Here is a 25,183-nt window from a genome sequence, read left to right as displayed (position 1 = left end):
TAATTCTTTGAGTATTATGAGTACGTGATAATTTTGGTCTGGGCGTGGTCAAATCCAATAGAGCCCGAAGGGCTTTATGATAGATTTGATCACACCCTGACCGAAATTATCACCTCATAATATTCAAAGACTGATTCTTTTAAATATTATATATTTATATAATTTTTGGCAATTGTACAATTGAATATTTAAATATAAATAAGTAAACCCGCTTGTGCCCCAATTATAAGTCATTTGAAATTATTGGACTGTATAGTAAAAAAATTATGCGTAGTGTTATCACAGACAAAGGCACTGAAAAATGTAAATATATAACCATAATCTTTTTTTTTTTTTGCTTGTCAAGATTTCCTGTAAGTCTAACACCCCCCCCCCCCCAAATCAATTAAGCTTCAACTTATTCTTGATCCCAAAAATGTGCAGGGATTATAGACTAGTTGATTCTCTAAAAAAATAGAGACGGTTAACTCCTTCCAAGCTTTAGTCTTTAATTAAGGAATGAATTCAATATTTATTTGTTTTATACGATATAAAATGGTTTGGGGCAGTTTACGTTAAGCGGTTTATAAAAAAGCGTAAACTGTTTCAAACCATTTTATATCGTATAAAACTAATAAATATTGAATTCATTGCTTATAATTTAATTTTTTACTCTTCATTATAGATATAAACGGTCATTTTACCTTTAAAATGACGTAGAATTGTACAAAATTCAAACGTAACGTCAGGCGTATTGATACGTTTTTGACGTTAGTCTTACTATGACGTAGGCAACATTCTTTATACGATATAAAATATTTTTTTAGCCAATCAGAAAGCGTGTTACAACCAGAATTAAATTAGGCCTATCACAAATTAAATACATGATGGATTTCTTTTTTAATAATTTATTCTTAGTAAAATCATCGAGCATGCAGTGAGTGTACAGAAAACAAACAAGATGGCTGATTATTACAAAAATCAAACATAAAGCCATGAGCAGACAAGTCAAAGAGTTCATTATGGCAGAGATATAAAAAAAAAATGGACGGATTTACAAACACAGGTCCAATGTACAAATTGATCAGCAAACAAAAATAACACAAATATTTTGGAAGCTGGAATGGATGAGCCATAAATTATATCAGTACGTAATTTGTTTCCATATTTCTATTACTGTAACACAAAAATAGTCATCAGTAAATGAAAGTATTCTTTGATGCTGGTTGATGAAATTGTTCATGCTGTAAGTATTTTACGGATGAATTAAACAGACCATTTTATTTTGTAAATGATACTAAAACAAAACCTAGACAAAATGTATTGTAGTTGTTTTTCTAACCATTTAAAGAATGTTTCTTTGAAAAACTTGTAACCCGATTTGATAATTAGTCTCCTGTAGTTCAAAAATCTAGAAAACAAAAGAAATATTTCTTGCAATTCTGTATTACAAATTATTGTACAATATTCTTGATCAAAATTTGTTTTCTTTACAATCGACGTATAACATGCGGGTTGAATAAACCTGATCATGCAGTGAACGAAATTAAACGGGTCTTTTTTTCAAAATTCCCAACATGCATTAGATCAATAGCTTCCTGTGTCAAGGGATACAGTGGTGGCTTTCTAACTTTATGTATACTATATAGCACTGTGAAGATAAGACCAACAATATGACAACAAACAAATTTCACAACGACCAACAGAACATAAACATGGCAAGAGTTGCCCGACCTCTGTCTGACACACAGAGAGAAATGGAAGGTCTGTGATTGGTTAACTACTCTCCAGTGTACAATCTATGGTCTCCTTTAATACAATACAAAAACAACAAGCTGATTTGTGAGGAATCTGATTACAATGAAGTCTGTTTCTCTGTTTAAAAATAAGGCTAACTACAACATCTACTGTACTGGTGCCCTGTCACTACAGGTTGTCTAGTGGCCCCTCCCGTCCCCTCCCTAAAGGTTACAAGCTTGGTGGCCCCTCCTGTGCAGTGATTGAGTATTCCTGTTTAGTGCGAGTTCCGTGAGCCCTTGTTCACTCTGGTTCCGATTCCTTTTCACCGTCTGAATTGTCCCGTGGGTCGCATGGATTCAACACGACCCTGGAGGTCATCGATCCGGACGTCCTTCAGGTGAATCAGGTGTTCCAGCCGATGAATTTTTGCTTGTAAAATCTGTACCGGATAAAACAAATGAATAATTAAATGAATGCTTTCATTTGATATCTATATCAAATACCTGCCTATTTTACTTATATATTTCTATTTCTTCCCTTTTTTGGTCATTAATTTCTACCATTATAAAGCATTTTTTTTTTAACCGTATTGATATGAAATCCTTCAAGTTGGCATCTCTGATTCATTTTTCCCATCTTTTTGAATAATTTTTAAAATTATTAAGCCCATTTTCCTAATTCTGAAACCCCTACCAATATATAATTTAGCCCCTTCTTCTAATTTTATAGACCCTAATCAATGCCTTTATTTAGCTCCTTTCCCTGATTTTATAGACCTTGAAGACCTGTACTAATACCTTTACTGAGCCCTCCCTACACATTATAGACGCCTTCCAATACCTTTACTTAGTCCTGATTTGTAGACTCCTATCAATGCCTTTACTAAGCCCATTCCTCTAACACACCTTTAATAATACCTGAAGTACCACTCCCTTTTATGAGTCCTTCCCTCTACTTTATAACCCTACCATTTCCCTTCAAAAGCCCCTTCATCTACCTTATACCCCTACCACACCCCTTCATGAGATCCTGACCCTACCTTATACCCCTACAATTCCCCTTCATGAGCCTCTCCCTCTAAATTATACCCTTACAACTCCCCTTCATGAGCCCCTCCCTCTAACTTATACCCTAACCACTTCCTTTCATGAGCCACTCCCTCTACCGTTTACCTCTACCACTAACCCCTCCTTTTAACTGGTAATTCCTACCACACCCCTTTAAGAGCCCCTCCCTCTACCTTATACCCCTACCCCTCCCTTTTATGAGCCCCTCCCCCTACCTTATACCCTTACCCCTCCCTTTTATGAGCCCCTCCCCCACCTTATACCCCTACCACTCCCCTTCATGAGCCCCTCCCCCCACCTTATACCCCTACCACTCCCATTCATGAGCCCCTCCCCCCACCTTATACCCTTACCACCCCCATTCATGAGCCCCTCCCTCTACCTTATACCCTTACCATTCCCATAAGGAGCCCTTCCCCCACCTTATACCAATACCCCTCCCTTTCACGAGCCCTTCCCCCACCTTATACCCCTACCACCCCCATTCATGAGCACTCCCCCCACCTTATACCCCTACCACTCCCTTTCATGAGCCCCTTCCCCCCACCTTATACCCCTACCACTCCCATTCATGAGCCCCCCCCCCCCCCCCCCCGAATTATACCCCTACCACTCCCATTCATGAGCCCCTCCCCCAACCTTATACCCCTACCACTCCCTTTCATAAGCCCCTTCCCCACCTTATACCCCTACCACTCCCATTCATGAGCCCCCCCCCCCCCCCCCGACCTATACCCCTACCACTCCCATTCATGAGCCCCTCCCCCCACCTTATACGCCTACCACTCCCATTCATGAGCCACTCCCCCACCTTATACCCCTACCACTCCCTTTTATGAGCCTCTCTCCCACCTTATACCCCTACCACTCCCATTCATGAGCCCCTCCCCCCACCTTATACGCCTACCACTCCCATTCATGAGCCACTCCCCCACCTTATACCCCTACCACTCCCATTCATGAGCCCCTCCCCCCACCTTATACCCCTACCACTCCCTTTCATGAGCTCCTCCCCCTACCTTTTACCCCTACCACTCCCTTCCATGAGCCCCTCCCCCTACCTTTTACCCCTACCACTCCCTTCCATGAGCCCCTCCCCCCACCTTATACCCCTACCCTCCCTTTTATGAGCCCCTCCCCCTACCTTATACCCCTACCCCTCCCTTTTATGAGCCCATCCCCCACCTTATACCCCTACCACTCCCATTCATGAGCCCCTCACCCCACCTTATACCCCTACCACTCCCTTTCATGAGCCCCTCCCCCACTTATACACCTACCACTCCCATTCATTGGCCCCTCCCTCCACCTTATACCCCTACCACTCCCTTTCATGAGCCCCTCCACCCCATTATACCCGTACCACTCCCTTTCATGAGCCCCTCCTACCTTATACCCGTACCGCTCCCCGTCATGAGCCTCTCCTCTTACCTTATACCCCTACCGCTCCCCTTCATGAGCACCTCCTCCTACCTTATACCCCTACCACTCCCCATCCTGAGCCCCTCACCCCACCTCATACCCCTACCACTCCCTTTCATGAGCACTCCCCCCACCTTATACCCCTACCACTCCCTTTCATGAACCCCTCCCCCACTTATACACCTACCACTCCCATTCATGGGCCCCTCCCCCCACCTTATACCCCTACCACTCCCTTTCATGAGCCCCTCCCCCACTTATACACCTACCACTCCCATTCATGAGCCCCTCCCCCCACCTTATACCCGTACCACTCCCCTTCATGAGCACCTCCTCCTATCTTATACCCCTACCACTCCCCATCATGAGCCCCTCACCCCACCTTATACCCCTACCACTCCCATTCATGAGCACTCCCCCCACCTCATACCCCTACCCCTCCCTTTTATGAGCCCCTCCCCCACCTTATACCAATACCCCTCCCTTTCATGAGCCCCTCCCCCTACCTTTATGGTCTCATCCTTAGCAAGACACTCTTGGACTTTCTCCTCGAACACAAGGCGGGGTACATGGTCAGCCTCGGAGACATTGCGTAAAATCTTCTGCCTGGGTTGGTTTGTGTAGTACTCGTGCCTGTGAACACCCACACAAAAATCAGACAAAAAATCGACTGAAACAGCATTGATAGTACTAGGCAGAATTTGTATTGACTTGGTAGTCAGAAAGACTGCGAACGATAGCATTGTCTAGCTGCCTAACTAAAAGTCATTTTCTGAAAGTTGTCTAATTAAAGTTAATTTTTTTATAATAATGTAAACATTTATGTATATTTTCATTATATATTAATGATTTGGTCAAACAAAGTATTTTGGGTTAAAATAGCTCATTTCATAATAGAAAATAACGGAAAACGGAAATGTTTTTTAAAACATCTTCCCCCTCCCCCCGTGAAATAAAAATTCCTTTTGAGGGGTTTTAGTTATTGTTATTTAGCATATTTTTACCAAAGGGTTTGTTGTTTCACGGGGGGGGGGGAACATATGTCAAATACATTCCAAAACAAGATATCTGTGAGCCAATGCTCACTAGTGATACCCCCGCTCTGATGTGAATATGCAAAATAAGCAAAGTCGACATTTAACAGAAAGCTGGCATCCGATTGGTACAGAAATATATCCCACAATAAAGCATACCTAAACAAACACTGTGTAAAAATTTCAAGCATCTCCGATAAATAGCTGCTGAGAAATCTTTGACGAAAATTTGTTTGAAAATTTTGGCAAAAAATAAACAAAGTCATTATTTAACAGGAAGTTGACGTCCGATTGATACAAAAATATATCCCACAATATGGCATGCCAAAACAAATAGTGTGTTAAAATTTCAAGCATCTGCGATAAATAGCTGCTGAGAAATCTTTGACGAAAATTTGTTTGAAAATGTTGGCTAAAAAAAACAAAGTCGTCATTTAACAGGAAGTTGACACCCGATTGGTACAGAAATATATCCCACGATATGGCATGCCTATACAAATATTGTGTTAAAATTTCAAGCATCTGCGATAAATAGTTGCTGAGAAATCTTTGACGAAAATTTGGTTAAAAAATAAGCAAAGTTGTCATTTAACAGGAAGTTGACGTCCAATTGGTACAAAAATATATCCCACAATATGGCATGCCTAAACAAATAGTGTGTTAAAATTTCAAGCATCTGCAATAAATAGTTGCTGAGAATTCTTTGACGGAAATTTGTTTGAAAATTTTGGCAAAAAATAAACAAAGTCGTCATTTAACAGGAAGTTGACGTCTGATTGGTACAAAAATACATCCCACGATATGGCATGCCTAAAAAAACACTGTGTAAAAATTTCAAGCATCTGCAATAAACAGTTGCTGAGAAATCTTTGACGAAAATTTGTTTGAAAATTTTGGCTAAAAAATAAGCAAAGTCGTCATTTAACAGGAAGTTGACGTCTGATTGGTACAAAAATATATCCCACGATATGGCATGCCTTAACAAACACTGTGTTAAAATTTCAAGCATCTGCAATAAATAGTTGCTGAGAAATCTTTGACGAAAATTTGTTTGAAAATTTTGGTTAAAAAATAAGCAAAGTCGTCATTTAACAGGAAGTTGAAGTCTGATTGGTACAAAAATATATCCCACGATATGGCATGCCTTAACAAACACTGTGTTAAAATTTCAAGCATCTGCGATAAATAGTTGCTGAGATAAATGCGACAGAAATTTTTGTTACGGACGGACAGACAGACGGACGGACAGACAGACACACAAGGGTAAAACAGTATACCCCCTCTCCTTCGGAGCGGGGGTATAAAAAGAATTTTGCTTTGTAAATTTTCGAAAACTAATTAACAGACATGAATTAAAATGAAATTTTACTTTAATATATATCGTTTATATGTTATTATCAAGTTTTTATGCACATATTGGCCGCTAAATAAAATTTTCCTCACTCATAGAGACCGATTTCAATGAATTTTTTTTTAGACCCCGCGTTAGCAAAACTTTTGCAATTTAATTACAAATTTTATTTTGATATAAATTGATTAGGATTTGATTATACTTTTTAGTAGAAAACTTAGTTTTTGAATATCTGACAGAAATTCTGAAATATTTGGATGTAAAATGTAGGCGGGAAACAGGCGTTAGCGTTCGCAGTTCTTTTAATTTTTTATTTTACAATCTAGTAAGTGTGAAACGCAATCCATCAAACCAGTCAATTAATAAACAAACAAACAAGCATCCTTCTCCATGCTGTTAGGCAGCCCTGTCCATACTCCAAATCAATTTAGTACATCGTTTCCTCTTGCTTTAATCATTTTTCAATTCTTTAGCTCTGTTATGGTGATAATGATTTACAGTTCAATAGGATTATATTCATTTTTGCATGCAGTGTGTAAAATGATAATTAGAATACCACATGTATTTACTATCTAAAATACTATTAGTGTATGCACATTACAGTATAGAAGTATATGTTGAACATTCAGTATGATAAACAGCTAAGTACATGACTGTATAATAAAGGAATATAATATATGTGTATCTTGGTATAAATATACATGTTTATGGGATATTTTTTTCTAGATAACCATGACCATGCATAATCTATGTGCAAGTGTTGTACTGCCAAGTTACAATCATTATATTTTGAAATATACAGGTATAATTAGATATATATGCAGGGTTGTCTCTAAAAATTGAAGTACGGTAGAAGGGAGAAATTAAAAAGTAGAAGGGGGCTTATAGCTAGATTGTGTTTGAAATGCAATAATAGCCGGGTAATTACGTCACTTTAGGTGGGGAATTTCCCTGCCTCCCGGGTCTTAAAGACAACCCTGTATATGGTAACATTCAAAACTCTGAGTATTTTAAGAAAAGAAATTGATTGCTTTGATTGCAATAAATATACACACAAGACAAAGGAAAGTAAGTAAAACAGCAAATGCACAGAAAGGTGTTTGTAACACAGCAGCATATGTTATAGATATGCATGAAGAAATCTTGTCATAGGACATCTCCCTGACTTATACCTTGATAATTTATCTAAAGTTATCACTTCCTTGTTTTCAGCAGCAAGCCGAGTAAAATACCTGTAAATCAGCACACAAAGTTATACCAACACAGTATACAGAAAGTGATAAATTCACTTCACTGCTAATGACACAGCGAAGCAACCTACAGCGCCCTTGTTCATGCTGTTATGTCTAGAGCATGCATCTTTTACAGCACATATATGCCAACTATACCTAAACAGTTCATTATAAAATCCAGCATGATTAAGTGACACTTTTTGAATCCTAAATATCAATATAGGATACATTTCAGCTTAAAAGCTAATGCTATATTGTGAGGTTCTCACCAATAATGGTCAAATATGTATCTTATTATTATAGTTATAACATTCAAATTTAATATGGTAATTGGTATCAGTGTCGTAGCTAGACCAGAATCGAAGTGCATGCTTAAAATGCCAGTGGGTCCAGGACGGAGCCTGATGGGGGCCCAGGGGGCGAAGGCCCAGGAAGCTCATGAATTCTGATGATTTTTAACACTAACAATCATCGAGGAAATTGAAAGGAATGCTCACTATTTAAGCATTTTTAGGCACTTAAAATTGTTTTGGTTATAGTTTAGGCATAAAATCACAAAACTTATTAAAAGAAAAAAAAAACTTTTGACACTTGTTTTTGACCCCAGCTTTTATTCTTAAGTTCATTTTCACCTAGTTTATGCTAATGAATATCTCAATAAAGCTGTGATATTCTATTGGGGGGGGATTTAAAATGATGTGCTTTATTAGATACATGCATTGTGTACTGTTATTTAATAATTATGATACTGTAAGACCACATTGCGTGTCTATATTTGGTACTTAAGATGTCTTTGTTTAGCATTGATTCCGGATAAAGTAGGACTGGGTGACGGAAACCTTTAAAGAGACCTTAATACTTGAAGTTTTTTCCTTTTTCCCCCAATTGATGTGCATGCTCAGGCATATAAGCATACATGGTAGCTACGCCACTGGGTATGATGGAAATGCAACAGGAATTCCATGGCATATACTCTTGAGAAAAATCCAAAATCTCTCTTTCACTAAATGTATTTCAACAATTATAGGGAATCAAAGATATATTCAATGAAAGCCTAATGGTACATTTTGAACCATTCTGCAGAAAAATAGTACCTTTATATGTTTATAGGATTTTTTTATTGAAGTATATATGAGAACCAGTGTGGAAGTGAATGGTACTCACCCTCCAGCTCTTGTGGGACTGGTTCCTTTTTTATGTCTCCCTGGAGATCCTACAAGTTAGTACAAAAATTGGTTCACATCTTACAGAGATAAAGCTCTCATTTCACAATTACATTTAAATTATTTAATACTTTTTTTTCAAGTTAGCTTGGTCATTCTCTTAATATGAGTATTACAGTTTAAAATTAATTAATTTCAATATACAGCTTACTCCACTTATATTGAAATCGCTTATTTTGAAATTCTGCTTATTTTGAAATAGAAATAAATCCCCAGTTTTTGCCTCTCATTTTCTTTGCATTGATTTAACGGATATAATGAAATCGGCTATTTTGAAATATCGCTTATATTGAAGCCACTGATCGGTCCCCATAGAGGATATATAGTTGTTTTTATAACGGTTATATTGAAGTACTCCCTGGCGGCTGTCGTCACGGTTGGTGACAGTAATTATGCCAGACTGACCGGTTGATATACAAAGGTGTGAATTGATAAGTTATCATCATGTGTTTTTATACTTCTTTTAAAAAGTAAAATTTATTCACTGTTGAATTTTTTGTTTTTACGCATACGGATGCATTGAGGCTAGACGTAATATGCAAACTCCACGGAAAAGAAAAAAACCCTTATCTTCGGACACTAAATACGAACTAGTTATGGCTACTGATAAAAGGACAAAGCCTGAATACGAAATAGCTAAGGATTTTGAGATTATCACGAGTACACTTACGATGATATACAAGCAGTGTACAGCAGTATTTGAAGCGTTTGAGTCTGGTGATTTCCCTCTAAAACGTAAAAGAATGCGATCGGAGATTATAATGAGGTTTAAGATAGTAACAAAATGAAACTTACAAAACTTACGGATATAATTTTAATCAAACTTTCAAGGACTAATATCCATGTAATCTGATCACTGTAATAGATAAATAAAGACCAAATAATTTGTTCGGGTTTGGTTTTTTATGCTTACATCCGGATTGAGCTTTCAAATAATGGCGGCTTCACGTCAGTCAATTTCGCTTATATTGAAATACGGATATATTGAAATAATTTGTATGGTCCCCTGAATTTCAATATATCCGGAGTAGGCTGTACATCTATTGCTTTTTGAATAGACGTTTTAGATCTATCACTTTCACACTATCCACACAAATATTCATCTCCGTCAGTAGCACTATCACTAAATCAAGCATATATACTAATTATGAAAAGATATACGGTCATTACATAATTGTAACAATAAACATTAGGACAATTCAAATATGTGCATGACTTGACATTATCTGCCTTGTTCTAACACCAAAGTAAACTTACATTGATATGGAAAATGTATTTGAAGATATTTTCATTTATACTAAGCAATATGAAGTAGAAGCACTTGGTCCCTGCTTTGTTTTTTTTTCACTCACTGATGTAGGTAATATGTATATTCATTTTGATAACTTGACATCATTGAGATGGTAGCCATGTCAGCAGGTCCCACTTTTAGTGAAGTACATTATGTAAAGAGTACTAAAGACTGTTTTGACCTGATTTTTTCCATAAAAAAGTTAAGATCAAGGTCACTGCACATACTTTACACCAAACACTCAAGTTTCATAGATCTAAATTGACTTAAAGTGAGAGAGATTAATGCCTGGGACTAGAATATTGAAAAGAGATCTTATTTAACCTTGACCTCCAACCTAAAAACTTTTAGGTCACAGCAAATTAGTTTTCAAAAAGTACTTTATGAATGACATATAAAACAAAATTAATATGGGCCCTAATTAATATCATTAATAATTATGTGTTACATGTACATCTTAATAGCACAACACACAACTACATTTTTATAATTTGTGAATTCAAAACACTGTGTTGAAAGATCTACAGTTTATAAATAAGATATTACTGTTGAGTTTCTTTGATTTAGCAGCAAGACCTTTAGAAAATAGAAGACATCCATTTCAAAAATACAACAGAACACTTTTTAATATACTGGTACTTTGCAAGTTTTTGGCACATAACATCACTGTTTTTAGCTTACCAATACAATTAATATGCCGTAGGTTTTATACTCACCCATATTTTGGTCGGCCTCCGGCTGGTCACTATCGTTCCGCCTGCCCCTCTGAGCCTTCGGTGGGGGGTTCCTCCTACTCCTCATCTCCCACTCGGCTCGCTCAATCTTCATCTTGAGCATCTGTAGGAGCAGCTCGATGGTCCCTGGCTTGGCATTTACCAGGTCTCGGATGAGCTCCTCCGATAACTCAAAACTCAATTTCTTAAACACCTTTCTGTGGTACAACAATGAAAAAGTACTTAGTGTAAAGTCATACTATAACAACATTTACTCACATATCTAGAAATAGGTGTTTGTTACTTAAAATTTAATTGCTATAAATTTAATGAGTTTAAATTTAAAGTTGTTTTATTTTATATTCTTCATTAAAATGTGCATAGTGCATTAATCAGGGAGCAATAAAAATTGTACCAAAAACAACCAAATTTACTTTGAAAATAAAGGAAAATTGCAGGACACAAAAAACCATATAAGAAAACATGCATTAATTCAACAACAAAATAATCAGGAAAATAGAGGGATATAGAGCTTTAACTAAACAAAGAGAGTAGACAATCTAGCTTAATTAGAAGCAAAGGGAGACAACTAAGTACATAAAGACAAGAGATATTACAATATACATAAAAAAAAGATATTAATTATGATAGTAGTATTTAATACCAGTCTTGCTTTAAACTTGTTAATCAATTATTCGTGTATGCAATAATTAGGTAACTTGATATTACAAGATTTCTTAATTTAATTTCCCTTAATTCTTAAACAAAGATGTTTATAAAATATGCACAATCTCAAACCCTTCGATCAGATTTCAATTTTCATTGTGGTGCCTTAGTGCCATTAAGTAACTCATGCATTCAGATAAAACCAAGTTCTAGTTACTTGTGCAAGGGGCGGTTCTAGGCAGAAAATGGTGAGGTTCAGGGACCAACTCCTAGTGTCATTTTCTTAATTGACCATAAATATGGACCCCATAATACCGTAGACAATTCAGAGAAGTAGCTGCTATTGGATTGTCTTCCTCATTATTCTATCACAAGGTGTAAAAAAAAAATTAAGAGGCAACAAATGATAAATATTGGTAAAATATTTGTTATTACTTTACTGAATATTGGTATTTTAGAAGAAGTTAAGCTTTACAAACATAGAAGGAATTATACAATATATTACAATTAATGTACTTAATTGTGTCTTGAACTTAGCCTATAGCAAAGTTTGAGTAACACTGATCTATGTATGTATTCATATAGCTCCTGTCTCAGACAGCTCTGTATATTGGGGACAGTCTCTTTGTCAGTGGGGAGGGGTAACTTAAGTATAAGTGGGGAGGAGTATGTATGTGGGTCGGGGTAACTACGTGGGGGAGGGGGAATTCCTGTTGTTTACCTGTTAAGGTAGTACCAATTTTCCATCTTTTTGGAGGTGGAGTTTGCCACGCTATAGTTGTGTTTCTGCACCAGATGGGGGAATTTATGATGCATGATCTCAGAAACCAGAACTGAAAGTAAGCACATGTGTACAACAAACAGGTCAAACTGAAAGTACGTACTCTGTGATCTAGGTACATGTGGGACGGGCTGTGTTCCTGTTGAGGGTTGGTGCTTTACGCAGTACAAAGATTGCCACAAATATCACACAACATTAATTACAATTCACACACACTGAAACCCAATAAAACAAATGGCATTGGTCATTTATCACTTCTCTGGATCTAGGAACTAATCCTTCAAGTTGGCTCAGAAACAAGTTTCTGCTTGGCCACTCAATACTATAGCTGGTTTGAAGGGTATTAATTGGTAAAAAGGACAGCTAGATGCGTTTTGGTTGTAAATGAATCATGCTGGATATAACTATCTCAAGATAAAATAAACCAGGTACATTAATTATGATGACCACAAGGAGTATGTGTCTGGGGGCTCTTCATTTAAATCCTCATATCAGCCGAACTCCAATAACCCATTGTATAGATTTTAATCTCTACTGATGGCATCAAAATGATATATAGTGTTTCAGATATAGAATTGACATCTCAGGTCCTGGTAACTATAGGCTTGCAGATTGTTCTTAAACTATGGTTAAATTGGTCCACAGTAATTTGATACAGCATTAGGGTTATAACATGCATTATTTTTGTAGGCTCACTACTAACAGTGCATAATTCATGTTACTACTTAAAATTAAACACTAGCTGGCTGGCTGAATGCTTTCATGGCTCTCCTAAACCTTTGCACATCTAACACTTTTGAATTATAATAAGTTGCAATTTCATAGTCTTGGCCTTTTCAGAAATTTTCCCATTCATTAATAATTTAATCTAAATTTATTCTAATATATTAAATGAAATATTCTTATAAGAAATAAAAAAGGATATTAAGATGAAAAAAAAGAAAAGAAAAATAAATATAAAAGCAATCTGAATTTAATGAAGTCAAAAGAAAATGTTATATATAAATTATAAAAAGAACTTAAATTTTTCACTCAAACATAATGTTATAAGAAATGTAAGGAAACTAAGAACATAATATGGAATAATTATATGGAGAATCAATACAGATCAGACTAACTTGATCACCTGGATAACTAGTAAAAATTACAACAGACATTAATTTTCTTGCACACTGGCTGATGCATGGACAAAAACAACAACTTAATTCTAATGTAGTTGTAATGGTGTGGAATTCCAGGTGACGTGAAGTTAGCTACAGCACCAGAAACCATGCAGAGACACAGAGAACAGTGCAGCCTTCTGTACCTGTTCAGCAGGAGCCAGTTCTCCTTCTTTTGGCTGCTAGAACTGGCCGTGGTGTAGTTGTGCATTTGTATCAGCTTGGGGAAATAGTACTGTACTATTTCAGCCACCAACACTGCAGGACACCAGAGTTACAATTTAACTTCAAGTCAATAGCAAAATTGAGCATATGGAGTAAACTCATACTCTGATACAAAATTTGGAAGAGGTATTTATTTCATCTGTTGGTAAGGTAAACCATTACATGAAAAGAATTTATGCTTTAAAAAAATTGAAATTTTAATAGTAAACTTGTCAATAAATCAATAATCTAAAAACAAATTTTCTGAAAATGAAATTAAAGTGTGAATGTGATGTTGAAAGATTCATAGGACTTTTTAGTCGAGTTTTGGCGATACATATATCAAACAGATACTGGTACTATTTTCAGACCTGAAAGCAATTATTGATTAATGTTTGACAAAAACTTTAAATAACATATAACAATATCAAGACATACACTGTAAACATAAATAAATAAGCCTTAATGTAATCTGAAAAACAATTTGAAATTTATGACTGGCTTTTATCAAAATATTGCCCATATTGTAATCAATAACAATTTTATGTATTATTGAATTTTTATTAATTTTTTTATTGCTATAATATGGTGAAGGCAGAAGCTTTAAACTTAAGTATTTCTTTTATTGCCACATTTGCAAAAGCTAATTCAAGTCCGTACTATGATCAAGTTACTGGTCCCTTAGTTTCTGTTATCTAGCACAAAGTCCTTTTTATATCAGACATTCCATCATCATATATGGAATGTTATAATTTGAAAGTATTATCTGATGAATGCCACAAATATTAATTTAAGTGATAATCATCATGCAGATGAAGCATCAATGCAATGTCTGCATAATTAAACTCTTAACAAAATGCCCATGGTACCAAAATATGAATGGAAATTGAATATGAAAATAGTCATGCAAAAGCGCTGGAGAATATCGCAAATATACATACAATATATGGGCATTTTGGTGTTTTTGAAGGGTATTTCGGTGTTTCCACCGGGTATTTCGGTAAATCGCGGGTATTTCGGTAATTCTATGTACCGCTGATCAACTGATTTAATTGGCATTCAATCTTTTTATTTTTACTCTTTTTTTTTATTTGTAAGCAATGCCCAAGGAAAATTAACAAAAAACTGTCATCATTTTTAAAAGTTAAAATCACAAGGCATAATTTGTGTAGCCTACCTCCATCAGAAAAATCTCGGCCGATATTTTTCTTCGGTCTAGAAAGGGGGATGCTGTCGATCCATGTGTACAGTTGCTCCAACTCGGCGTCATCAAAATCATCTAACCCCGAATCGGTGGATTGAAGCTTTTGCACGGACATTGTTCGCGTTATCTACATACACAAGTAAGTTTACGACATTGCAATATTAGCGAATTTCTCACAATAAATTATCCTTTTATCATTAAATACATAGAATCGTCCATAGTTGTTTGGGTTGTCAACGAATTTCCCATAGGGCTTCACAAGCAATCGGAAGTTTGACATTTTGTTAAACCGTTCTTTGTGTCGATATAGTTTTTTTTTTACAATTTGATAATTTGTATATAAATCGTTAAAATGCAATGAAATTTTAAATTAACGTTTTAAATTCTTAGAAATCATAATACGTTTTTCATTTTTGTACCAAATAAAAGAAAACTAAACTAAGAACACTCTAACCAGTTCAACTTCCTTTTTGTTAGAGGAACTGTGGGAATTTCGTTGCGACGGACGCTTTATTATGATTTTGTGTATTTAACGATAATCGTTTCATTCATTCGTTCGCGGCACCGCAAATAAACTTGATTGTTGACTATAAGAGGTGTTTTGGCAAAGCGAACCGTGCATTGATCAAATAACAACCATGGATAATTACAGGTCAAATGGAACAAGTATGGCTGAATTCGACGACGCGGAATTGGAAGAATTATACAACTGGGTGGACAGTATACCACTCACCAGGCCAAAGAAAAACATAGCCAGAGATTTTTCTGATGGAGGTAAGAAACAAAGAACTATTTTGAAATGAATTTGATTCATTTGTGTTTAATGACCTGAAACTGTAACCGTACTGGCGTGCCAGTAGGTTTTTTTTTCAAAGTAGGTGTAAGGAGTGGTGATCACTGTTTATTACAAATGTATTGTTTATCTATTTCAAACATTATTGTATTAGCCTTTCATTATTATAGATTTTGAAGAAAAATTTGCATAGTGTTAGGGAAAAATATTAAAGGATCGAAAGTCTTCCCAATCAAAATCAGTATGTAAATCAGTACATGTAATAAGTAAACAAAGCAATGATTTAATCAATAACTTCATTTGCTATATACATGTACTGATTTACACGGAGACTGGTTAACCATGAATCAACTTGTCTTGTTTAATTATTTTGTAATTATATACAGCTTTAAATAATCACCCAAATTGTTTTCTTATAAATTAATTTCATCATTTTCATAAAGCATGCATTATAAAATTATCACCACAGGAAACAATTTCCATAATTGATCATCCATTTATGCACATATTTGCATATTTAACACTGAAGAATTTAGATTATAAGCCATTTACTGCTTCTTCTGTGTTTTATGCATGCAAAGTGCAACATAAGCTTATAGTCACTGCATGCTGTTACTGTGTAAGAGACATGAACAGTTGATATTATTGCTGTAGTGTTGGTAGCTGAGATTGTCCAACATTTCAAACCACAGTTGATTCATATGCACAACTATACTCCAGCCAGTGGGCTAAGTATTAAGAAGGATAACTGGATGGTTCTCAACAGGTATCGGCCACCTCTCTCCACCGTCTGATCGCTTCATGTGTTGTGTCTTAGATCTGTAGAATATTCATTACCGCATTCATCATCCGGATTTGTAGAAAGTGGGCAGTCAAAAAGTATACACCTTAAGCATATTTTTTGCATCAAATAGCATTTCATTTGAGGTATGAATTATTTTTGGGGTTTTTTTGCATCAGTGTATCATATACATGTGTTAGATTATTTTGGTATTGTGAGACAAATTGTCGAAATTTATGAAGAAAACCAATTACTGTAGATATGTATGCACTATAAATTTTTAATTCAAACTAAGCAAGATAACCTCAGTGGGAACTTTGTCGAAATGTCAAATCTTTTTGTGTGTGATTTTTTTTTTTTAATAAAAAAAGACTTTCATACCATGCCAAAATTATCTAATACCTGAATAGTTCATTCATGCAAACCCCTGCCTCAAGTTTCACCCTAGGATGATGGATGTGCCTGATGTTGCAGTGTTAAGTTCAGAGTGTGTACTGTGTTGTGCTAGCAATGCTCTTATTTTGCACAGAGATGTTCAAAGACTATAATCGTGCATCAATTTCAGATGTTTCATACTAAAATAAAATTCAGTTTTGATCACTGCACCGTCATTCACGTTCAGTTTGACATTTTATTGAAGTACCTTTGCATCAAATAAGATTCCTTTTTGCAGATTTTTGAACATCCCTGTGCCAACTCTCTTCTCTATTATCTGATCTTAGTTCTTCTTCAGCTCTGGAATTAGTTTGTTGTTGGTTGTTTTCAGTCCTGGTAGCGGAGATCATACAATATAAGTTCCCTACACTGGTGGAACTCCACAACTACTCCCCAGCCAGTGCAACAGATAAAAAGTTGCTGAACTGGGCAGTTCTCAACAGGTAAAGCCCCCATTTGTAACAGACAGGTTAAACAACTTTCCAAACATAACTTTTCCTTTTTTTAAAATTTAATTTTTGACTTCACAAATCAAACTTATTTTTAACTTATGCCATATGTATTTAGCATCATTATTGAATGGTATTTGTAGTGTATATATAATAATTGCATGTGCTAGCCAATATTTAGGTAAAGATGATTGAATGCCCATAATCTTACATGAATAGCTGTTCGACATATTGTACTATATAACTGCATGTGTAGAAGTTTGGAAGCAGGTTAGTCAGAATAAACTTTTTTTCTGAAGGTCAGAATGATATTAGTATATAGTGTACATGTATTAAGCCTAGTTAATTACTGTCACAAAAATAAAGAAAATAAAATGAATAACAATAGTTTTATAATTCCTAACCTTAAACAGCTGTTAATAAATGTAAACTTTTAAGTTTTAAAAATTTTAAATTATAAACAAGCATGAACTTATACATATAGGTATAAACATATATATTCTGTAAAGAGTCATTTTCAGCAGCTGAAGGGGCATCTTCTTGATGTCTATTTTTTCTGATAACATGTCACTTGTCATTCTGCTCTTTGATTTATTCTCTGACTCATAACCCAGAACTTATAAATGGACACGTCACGCTTGATTCTGCAACATTTTCAATTTTCCTAATTCACATTTTTATGACAGCTTATCTAAGTATGAAGTGTAGACTATGATGACTATATATGTAATGATTATACATGTAATAACTATTTTTCTGAAATTAAATAAAAAAGACTAAAACTTACAATATGTTCATTCATTAACTTACCTGAGCATTTACCGGTAACTCGTTCTTTGATAACTATTCAATCATCTTTTATGATAATGCATATAAAAGTATTATAACTCTTTACATGTTTTATTTATTGTTTAGGTCAGTTAAAGTCTGTTTATTTACTCAGTCAATATAATAAATATCTGTCAAATGTATACTTCACCTGTAGGCTAATTAATTAAAATTAATAATTTTTTTTATAAATTATCTTTATTGATAATATCACATCAAAGAAAAGTAAAATACGTAAAATGCAGGGTCAAAAAGTTGGGTTAGATTTATTTAACAATGTGCTAAATACTATATAAATGTATTTATAATTTAAAGTAGAATGGAATTATATCATATGATATACAATTTCCATCATATATCTTAACAATCCTTTATTATTCAATCTGGATCAGAAAAGTGCTGAGCAAGCTGAATTTTAGCCTCTCTGATGAGGTGATTCGTGAGGTGATCGCAGCCAAGCCCGGCGTGATCGAGAAGGTTCTGCTGATGCTGCGTCTGAAGCTAGAGCGGGCCGAGTGGGAGCTGACCAAACAACCCCAGCACGTCAAACACAAAGGGAAAGGGGGGCGCCGCACCGAGAGTGACAAACCCGAGGCTGATCAGTACATGGGTAGGTATATAGGGGGGAGGGGAGGGGTTACCCTAGGGTAAGTTAAGGTGTGGGAGAATACAGATTGATACAGAATAGGAATAATATACAGGAAGGATATTAATCTAATTGATATATAGAATTTGATCATTAATGAAATGAAGCTTATGAAATTTGAATGGCATTTACTATTTATGATAAATGTTCGATGTTTAATTAACTTGTTAAATTGCTTAGAAATAATGTTTGACTTTGGAAAATATTCCTGTTTTAAACAGTCCAAGTATAAAAGAGCAGTGTACAATTTATTCTAAATCTGTCATTGTTTGCAGCAACACCTGGCCGAGGGCATGCTGGGAAGATTAAGTCTCACAGTCCCACCAGAGGAGGGTAAGGTCATCATGTCTATCTCCCCACCTATACTACCCCGACAAACCCTGACACCTGCAGTTATAGTACCTGTATTCATTTGTATACACTTGTCGATTAGTGTATGCAAGTTATGTGTCACATCATTTAGGTATCGTGCATGTACAAATATCTACCTATTATTATTTTTCTTGGATTTAAAAATCTGATGAGACTGAAGAATCAAGGCAGTCTCTATTAATTGATTATTAGGTTTAAATTTAGTGAGATGAAATATGAATTTTTCTATTTTATTAGATTTCAGGGGATGTCCCATTATTACCCTGGGCTATATGAACCATCCAAGTTTTCTCAATGGTCTCTTGCAAAATATTAGTAAAAAGTGCATGAGTCTGCTTATAATTAACATTATTAAAATTACTGTATACAGGGTTATTGTTGCATATGTTATTTTCACCCTAGCTTCTACACATGCAAACAGATTCACCCCATCTTGAAATCGCCATGCAGATGCATTTGTATTAAAAGAGATATGAGAAATTAGAATTCGCCCACTGACTATGAGGGAGAAAGGGGTGAAAATAAAATGGGGGCAAATATTTCCCTGTATACAGTATTCATCAGGAGCTATGCTAATTAGAACATGTTTTGAGTAATTAATAAACCAAGAAAACATAAAAAATGAGGGTATTTTGTTACAGAAACATTATTACATGTAATACAATAAAATGACACCTAAATATACACTTAATATGATACTGCATTTATTCTTGGAATTTTGTACAATGTACATATACCAGGTAAATGGAATTTAGATCATACTAACTAATTGAGTCTTGCCACCCCAATATTAGGGCTAGGTTAGAATCTATTATACGGTAATTGCATTTCAATTGACAGTTTTAACTGCCGTCTTATATTTAGATAAAGAGTTCAAAAGTCTTATGAGTTTCAAGGAACAAAGTGTGGCAGCGTTATATTCAATAGATTTGGTGATTTTCAGGAACTCAGTGCCAAATGCTGATTACAAAGAAGTAGTCACATTAGAATCATTGGCCAGGTATCAGACAGGGAGAGTCGCTAAGACTTTAGTTCTCTTTAGTATCCTTTCAACTATGCATGTCTATATTCTTTCTATAATTCCCTTGAGTTTTCACTGAAAAAGGAGATATGGAAATCCTCAGATTTAATTCAATTTCTTAATTTACCTTTCTTTGCTTCATTTTGGGAACAAGATATGATATATCAGTCACACAATCTTCTTTTCTATACACTGGCTTATTGAAAATATCTAGCTGCAGAACCATAGCCCCACAGGAAAATATTTCTGAATTTCCCATGGAGCTATAGTTATGTAGCTAGAAAGTATTGTTATTTTTGTTTTCATTTATAATATTGATTTGACATCAGCTTTACAAAAGTGAAAATGAAATATGATCTATGCTGCAGCTCTATCTAACACTACAAACATTTTAATTAAACTTGTATTGCACTGGGTGCAAGGATTCTGCAGTGTCGTTCTGTGGATCGGGGGTTTTGTTTGGGGCACTTTAAGGTGATTTTTTTTACAAGGAAGAAGGAATCAAAAGTCTTATTTAATCAGCTATCTACATTTGTATAGATATTTATTGATTAACTGATTAATATACTGCAAATTAATTAACTTCATTAATATGATTATTTGATGTATTTAGCAGCATGAGTAAAGTTGTATATTTTTACTGCATGCATGCTTTTCATACATAATATAGTCTATGTTTTTGTCAGTAAAACTTTTCAAAAGGAAAAATCTGATTTCTTGAATTTTTTTGAAATAGTATGGAATTAAATCCTCTAGAAATTTTGTGAACTTTTAATGTTAAACAGTGTTTGTTGTGAATGAATTGATAATTGTTGTAGAGAGAATCTAAAAATTTACTACTTTTAAATTTACCGGAAGTAAATTGATTAATGTCATCAATCAATACAGGCCAGATTACTTCCCGGATCAATCCAGACATAAAGGTCCGGGCGCCAGTAAAATCGATGGGGACAACGTCTCCAGACTCTTGTTTGAGGAAAAAGTCCAGGAAAGTTTGTCCAAGGATGAAACGATAAAGGTACTGAGTGAGACATTGTTTACAAGAATTTTAATTGATTGTTTATAATGTGTGTGTTTTATGTTTCCTTAGAGTTGAAGAATCAGTATAATCTCATATTTCTTAACACACCACACACACATGTATATAGATGTATTTATGTAGAGATATATCTCAATTATAAAACTGTAATTGACTTTTCTGACCAAAAACTATTACATAAATTGCAAAAATTACCCGAAGATGTACCGGTAGTTAAATGCTTTATTTATATGAGAAAGTTCCATAAATTTGCTGTTTTATTCAGATCCTACAGGCCAAGATCAATCGCATGGAGCACTTGATTCACCTGAAAGATGTCCGGATCGATGATTTACAGAACAGAGTAGAAACCATGCGACCCACAGGAAACCTGGTCCGGCGATAAAGATCCGTTAAATATAAAACAGAAAACCCAACACACACACCCACACAAACTTGTAAATATCCATGTATTTAATGCTTCCCATTTTATCGACCATTCAAAGTAAGATCAACCGTCAATGTTTGTATCCATTTTTAGCCAGAATGCTGCTATTTTGGATCCTTTATATCATGCATTTATCTATTGGAGTGGCTGAATCGCATCCTGAATACACTGAATCTATTGAAATATATGTCCCCTGTAGATCAGTATATCACATGCACTGCCTGTCATTGCTAAATGTTGTTATTTGATAATTATGCCGAGAACTTTGATACAGATTTGTTCTGACTATACTATAGTATCCTCTACGTTTCTGAAATCCCCATTTGATTGTAGAAATACCAAAGACTGTCTGTAGATGTACGTACATTTGTATTGTCTTATCACTGCTGGTTCCAGGGAATGATTCATGTACTGTTTATATGTATATTACATAGCTGTACCTTATTTATTTATATCACTTCATACTGTACAAGGTATTATATATTTTATTGTTCATGAGAAAATAAATATTGTAAAAGAAAGAATTGAGTATTTAAGAAAAACAGCTCTAGACAGAAAGTAAAATTGGTTTTAAGCTGTTTATCACTTTAGAAATTTCAGTGGGTGAATTTTTCCTTATATGGCACACAGTAAAACAAAAATTTACGTTTTAAGCAGTCAGTAAAAATCCTGTTTCGGTTGACTGGAGTGAAAGAGGCAGATCAAAGCAGCTCATGAGCTGTTGAGCTACTAAAAATAAATCAAAGTACTGAAAGTACTGAAAAGGGCTAAGTCGGGAAGAAAGTGTTAAAAATATATCGATTGATATGAAAATACATGTAAAGAATCATATTGTTAGTTATTGAGAAAAATGCACTTACTCGGAATTCTGAAATGATGTAGAATTTGGATATGTCTCAGTTATAGAATGCATATTTTTTTTTAATGATTAATGCATGTTGTCGTGTTACAGTGAAAACAAAACGCTGATGACTTTTTAAAAAATCATAATAAACATGATAAAAGCATTTCGCAATAAATGTAAGTGTATCTTTATTTTGAGGCATAGAATGATTTATCCATTTGACTGTAAAGTCAAAATTTCCAATTTACAATATAACAATCTGCCTTAAAGCATGTTTAAAAATGCTTGATTTTAAAATATTAGCAATTTCTGGAAATCGAGATCATTTGTTTTTGTTAATTTAATACTGGTAGAACAAATGCATCTGCATGCAGGATAACTTGAAGATAATTAAGTTCTCCCTACTGCATAGTTATGATATTTCCAGAGTACGACTTCTCCGTGATACGACTTCTCCAGCATCCGCCAGTAGGTGGCGGTATATAGGAAACGCGAAAACGAAAGTGGAAGTACATTTAGAAATCTGGCGACAAAAAAGCGCTGCAGCTATGCTTAGCGCTTTAAAAAGGAGGGTATAAATGTTGATTTTATGATAGGTGTATTCCTATAAGAATAAGATATTCAAAATCCGTGATCTCTCAGTTTGAGAAGTAGCTGCCTATTCAGAATATCTTATTTTCATAGGATATTTTTGGAGTAGGAGGGAAAGAGGATGCTTTAAAATATTTCATGCCACAAAATGTTATCATCTAAACAATAAAATGCTTTCTTTGATGATTTATGCGGGATGTGAAGGTGGCGGCAAATAGAAATACATAAGCCGAGTTCTCACCTATTACATGTATTTCATATACAGTAACTCCTAAGTAAGTCCTAGGGACCAATGAATTTACTTCGATATACTAGTATCTGTAATTCGTTATATCCGTATAACGAATTCGTAATAACTATAGTGAATTCACTAAATACATGTTTTCTTTCACCAGACTATAACTTTTGCTGATTGAGGCTTAAAATAAAAGAATTATATTAATTTGATACCTTTAATAATCGGATTGCGAGTCGAAAAATTAATATTAAAGTAAATTCATTCAAACTGTTATGCTGAATGGTAGTGCAATCTTTTTTAACTGTAAAGAAATTTGCTATAAAATTGTTAAATTTCGTTATTATTTACCTCTACGGGGCTCAAAATCAGTTCGCTATATCAGTGAATTCGTTATATCCGAATTCGTTATAACCGTAATATTTTGCAAAGATTTGTTAAGAATTTGACCCGGGACTCTAAAAACTTCGCTATTTCCGAGAATTCGCAATATCCGTGTTTGTACTAAACGAGTTTTACTGTACTACACAAGGTGTTTTGTTGGGGAGGGTGCATATTTTTTTGCTGTTATGATAGCATAAAATTAAAAGAAATAAGAATTTCATAAAAGTAATTAGCAGCCTAAAGTTGGCAGCTTACAATTGTCTGTCATATTGTGGAATTCCATAATTATCACATTATTTTTTTTAAATTCGAATATTTATAGCGGTTTCACTGACAGCGGTAAACGTCGGTTGCTAAACGCTTACCGATTACTGTCAATTGCTAAACGCTTACTGAAAATACTGGCAACTGACACTTACCAGAAACCTAATCTGTTGGGGGGGGGGGGGGCAGTACATTGTATTTATAATTTTAATTTCTCTCTTATTTCCTTGATTTCACTCCCATATTTTTTTACATCTCCCCAAAAAGTGAAGGGGTGGTCCTTGATAATTCTATTTTTAGACGTAAATTTGAGAAACAGTTGGGGGGGGGGGGGTGCTTAACGCTAACTGATTATACTGTCAATTATACAACAATCCATTGCTCATTATCACTCCGTACTAAAGCTTAGTCACCTCAAGAATTATCTACTGTTGAGGGGATCACGACAATTCACGGTAGCTAGATTTTCACTGAACTGTTTACACCTCCACCCCCCCCCCCCCCACCCCTAAAAAAGTAAATATGCATATGCAGTTATCGCAGATAAGTAAATTACAAGATGAAGAGTTCATTAAAGCATTAACACAACTCTTTTTAGCTTGGACCATACATTTTCAACGGTTTTAAAGAAATAAAGAATCGTTCTTTGAGTATTATATGAGATGATATTTTCGGTGAGGCGTGATCAAATGAAGTAAAGCCCGATCACGCCCCGACCAAAATTATTATTTTATAATATTCAAAGAATGATTCCTTATTACTTATATTTATATAATTTTTAGCAGTTGTACGATTTCCCAACAATTCGTCAGTTGAATTTATTGGACTGTATAGTACAATATAGATACGTAGTGTTATCACAGACAAAGATACTTGAAAATGTTAATATATAATCATTACCTCCGTTTTGATATTCACCAAAGAAAAATCGTCGTGAGCCGTTAAATAATTGTTTTTACTGTACTGCAGTGCCTCATTTTTTTTTATTTTTTTTTTGGCTATTAAGA

The 25,183-nt window shown here is 34.9% G+C and overlaps 2 protein-coding genes across 10 annotated transcripts; one reads left to right on the top strand and one right to left on the bottom strand.

Annotated features, from left to right (window-relative positions):
• Positions 1–866: 866 nt before the first annotated feature.
• LOC105339309 (sperm flagellar protein 1) lies at positions 867–15,331 on the bottom strand. Of its 6 annotated transcripts, XM_066068710.1 has the most exons (9): positions 15,041–15,326; positions 13,806–13,917; positions 12,440–12,551; positions 11,056–11,270; positions 10,886–10,915; positions 8,990–9,038; positions 7,766–7,825; positions 4,715–4,841; positions 867–2,158 (listed from the first exon to the last, which is right to left on the bottom strand). In XM_066068710.1, exons 3-9 carry the CDS (start codon positions 12,532–12,534, stop codon positions 2,042–2,044), a joined length of 693 nt encoding a protein of 230 aa, XP_065924782.1. In that variant the 5' UTR covers positions 12,535–12,551; positions 13,806–13,917; positions 15,041–15,326; the 3' UTR covers positions 867–2,041. The 6 variants fall into 6 exon arrangements, with proteins under 6 accessions (XP_065924782.1, XP_065924778.1, XP_065924777.1 ...); XM_066068706.1 differs by lacking the exon at positions 12,440–12,551 and having other exon boundaries at positions 15,041–15,331; XM_066068705.1 differs by lacking the exon at positions 13,806–13,917 and having other exon boundaries at positions 15,041–15,331.
• Positions 15,332–15,523: 192 nt separating this feature from the next.
• Positions 15,524–22,382, top strand: LOC105339310 (sperm flagellar protein 1). 4 transcript variants are annotated; one of them, XM_011444788.4, is made up of 7 exons: positions 15,524–15,841; positions 16,515–16,626; positions 18,746–18,963; positions 19,275–19,332; positions 19,609–19,668; positions 21,281–21,410; positions 21,697–22,382. In XM_011444788.4, exons 1-7 carry the CDS (start codon positions 15,706–15,708, stop codon positions 21,814–21,816), a joined length of 834 nt encoding a protein of 277 aa, XP_011443090.1. In that variant the 5' UTR covers positions 15,524–15,705; the 3' UTR covers positions 21,817–22,382. The 4 variants fall into 4 exon arrangements, with proteins under 4 accessions (XP_011443090.1, XP_011443091.2, XP_011443089.1 ...); XM_011444789.4 differs by lacking the exons at positions 16,515–16,626; positions 19,609–19,668 and adding exons at positions 17,408–17,519; positions 20,315–20,371 and having other exon boundaries at positions 15,526–15,841; XM_011444787.4 differs by lacking the exon at positions 16,515–16,626 and adding an exon at positions 17,408–17,519 and having other exon boundaries at positions 15,526–15,841.
• Positions 22,383–25,183: the final 2,801 nt, after the last annotated feature.

The sequence above is a fragment of the Magallana gigas genome, chromosome 8 (assembly GCF_963853765.1).
Source record: "Magallana gigas chromosome 8, xbMagGiga1.1, whole genome shotgun sequence".
In the NCBI taxonomy this organism is placed as follows: Eukaryota; Metazoa; Mollusca; class Bivalvia; order Ostreida; family Ostreidae; genus Magallana; species Magallana gigas.
The sequence above is the reverse complement of the archived record's forward strand: the minus strand, read 5'-3'. Positions and strand labels throughout refer to the sequence as shown.

What these genes read in the sequence shown, in the direction of transcription:
- LOC105339309 (XM_066068706.1), bottom strand. Translation starts at nt 15,182, where the DNA reads ATGTCCGTGCAAAAGCTTCAATCCACCGATTCGGGGTTAGATGATTTT. An exon ending in AACTGGCTCCTGCTGAACAG is followed by an intron (nt 11,271 to 13,805) that starts GTACAGAAGGCT and finishes GTTGTACCACAG; the next exon opens with AAAGGTGTTTAAGAAATTGA. An exon ending in ACTTTAGATAAATTATCAAG is followed by an intron (nt 4,842 to 7,765) that starts GTATAAGTCAGG and finishes GGGTGTTCACAG; the next exon opens with GCACGAGTACTACACAAACC.
- LOC105339310 (XM_011444788.4), top strand. Translation starts at nt 15,706, where the DNA reads ATGGATAATTACAGGTCAAATGGAACAAGTATGGCTGAATTCGACGAC. An exon ending in AACTGGATGGTTCTCAACAG is followed by an intron (nt 16,627 to 18,745) that starts GTATCGGCCACC and finishes AATCTGGATCAG; the next exon opens with AAAAGTGCTGAGCAAGCTGA. An exon ending in CACAGTCCCACCAGAGGAGG is followed by an intron (nt 19,333 to 19,608) that starts GTAAGGTCATCA and finishes CTATTTTATTAG; the next exon opens with ATTTCAGGGGATGTCCCATT.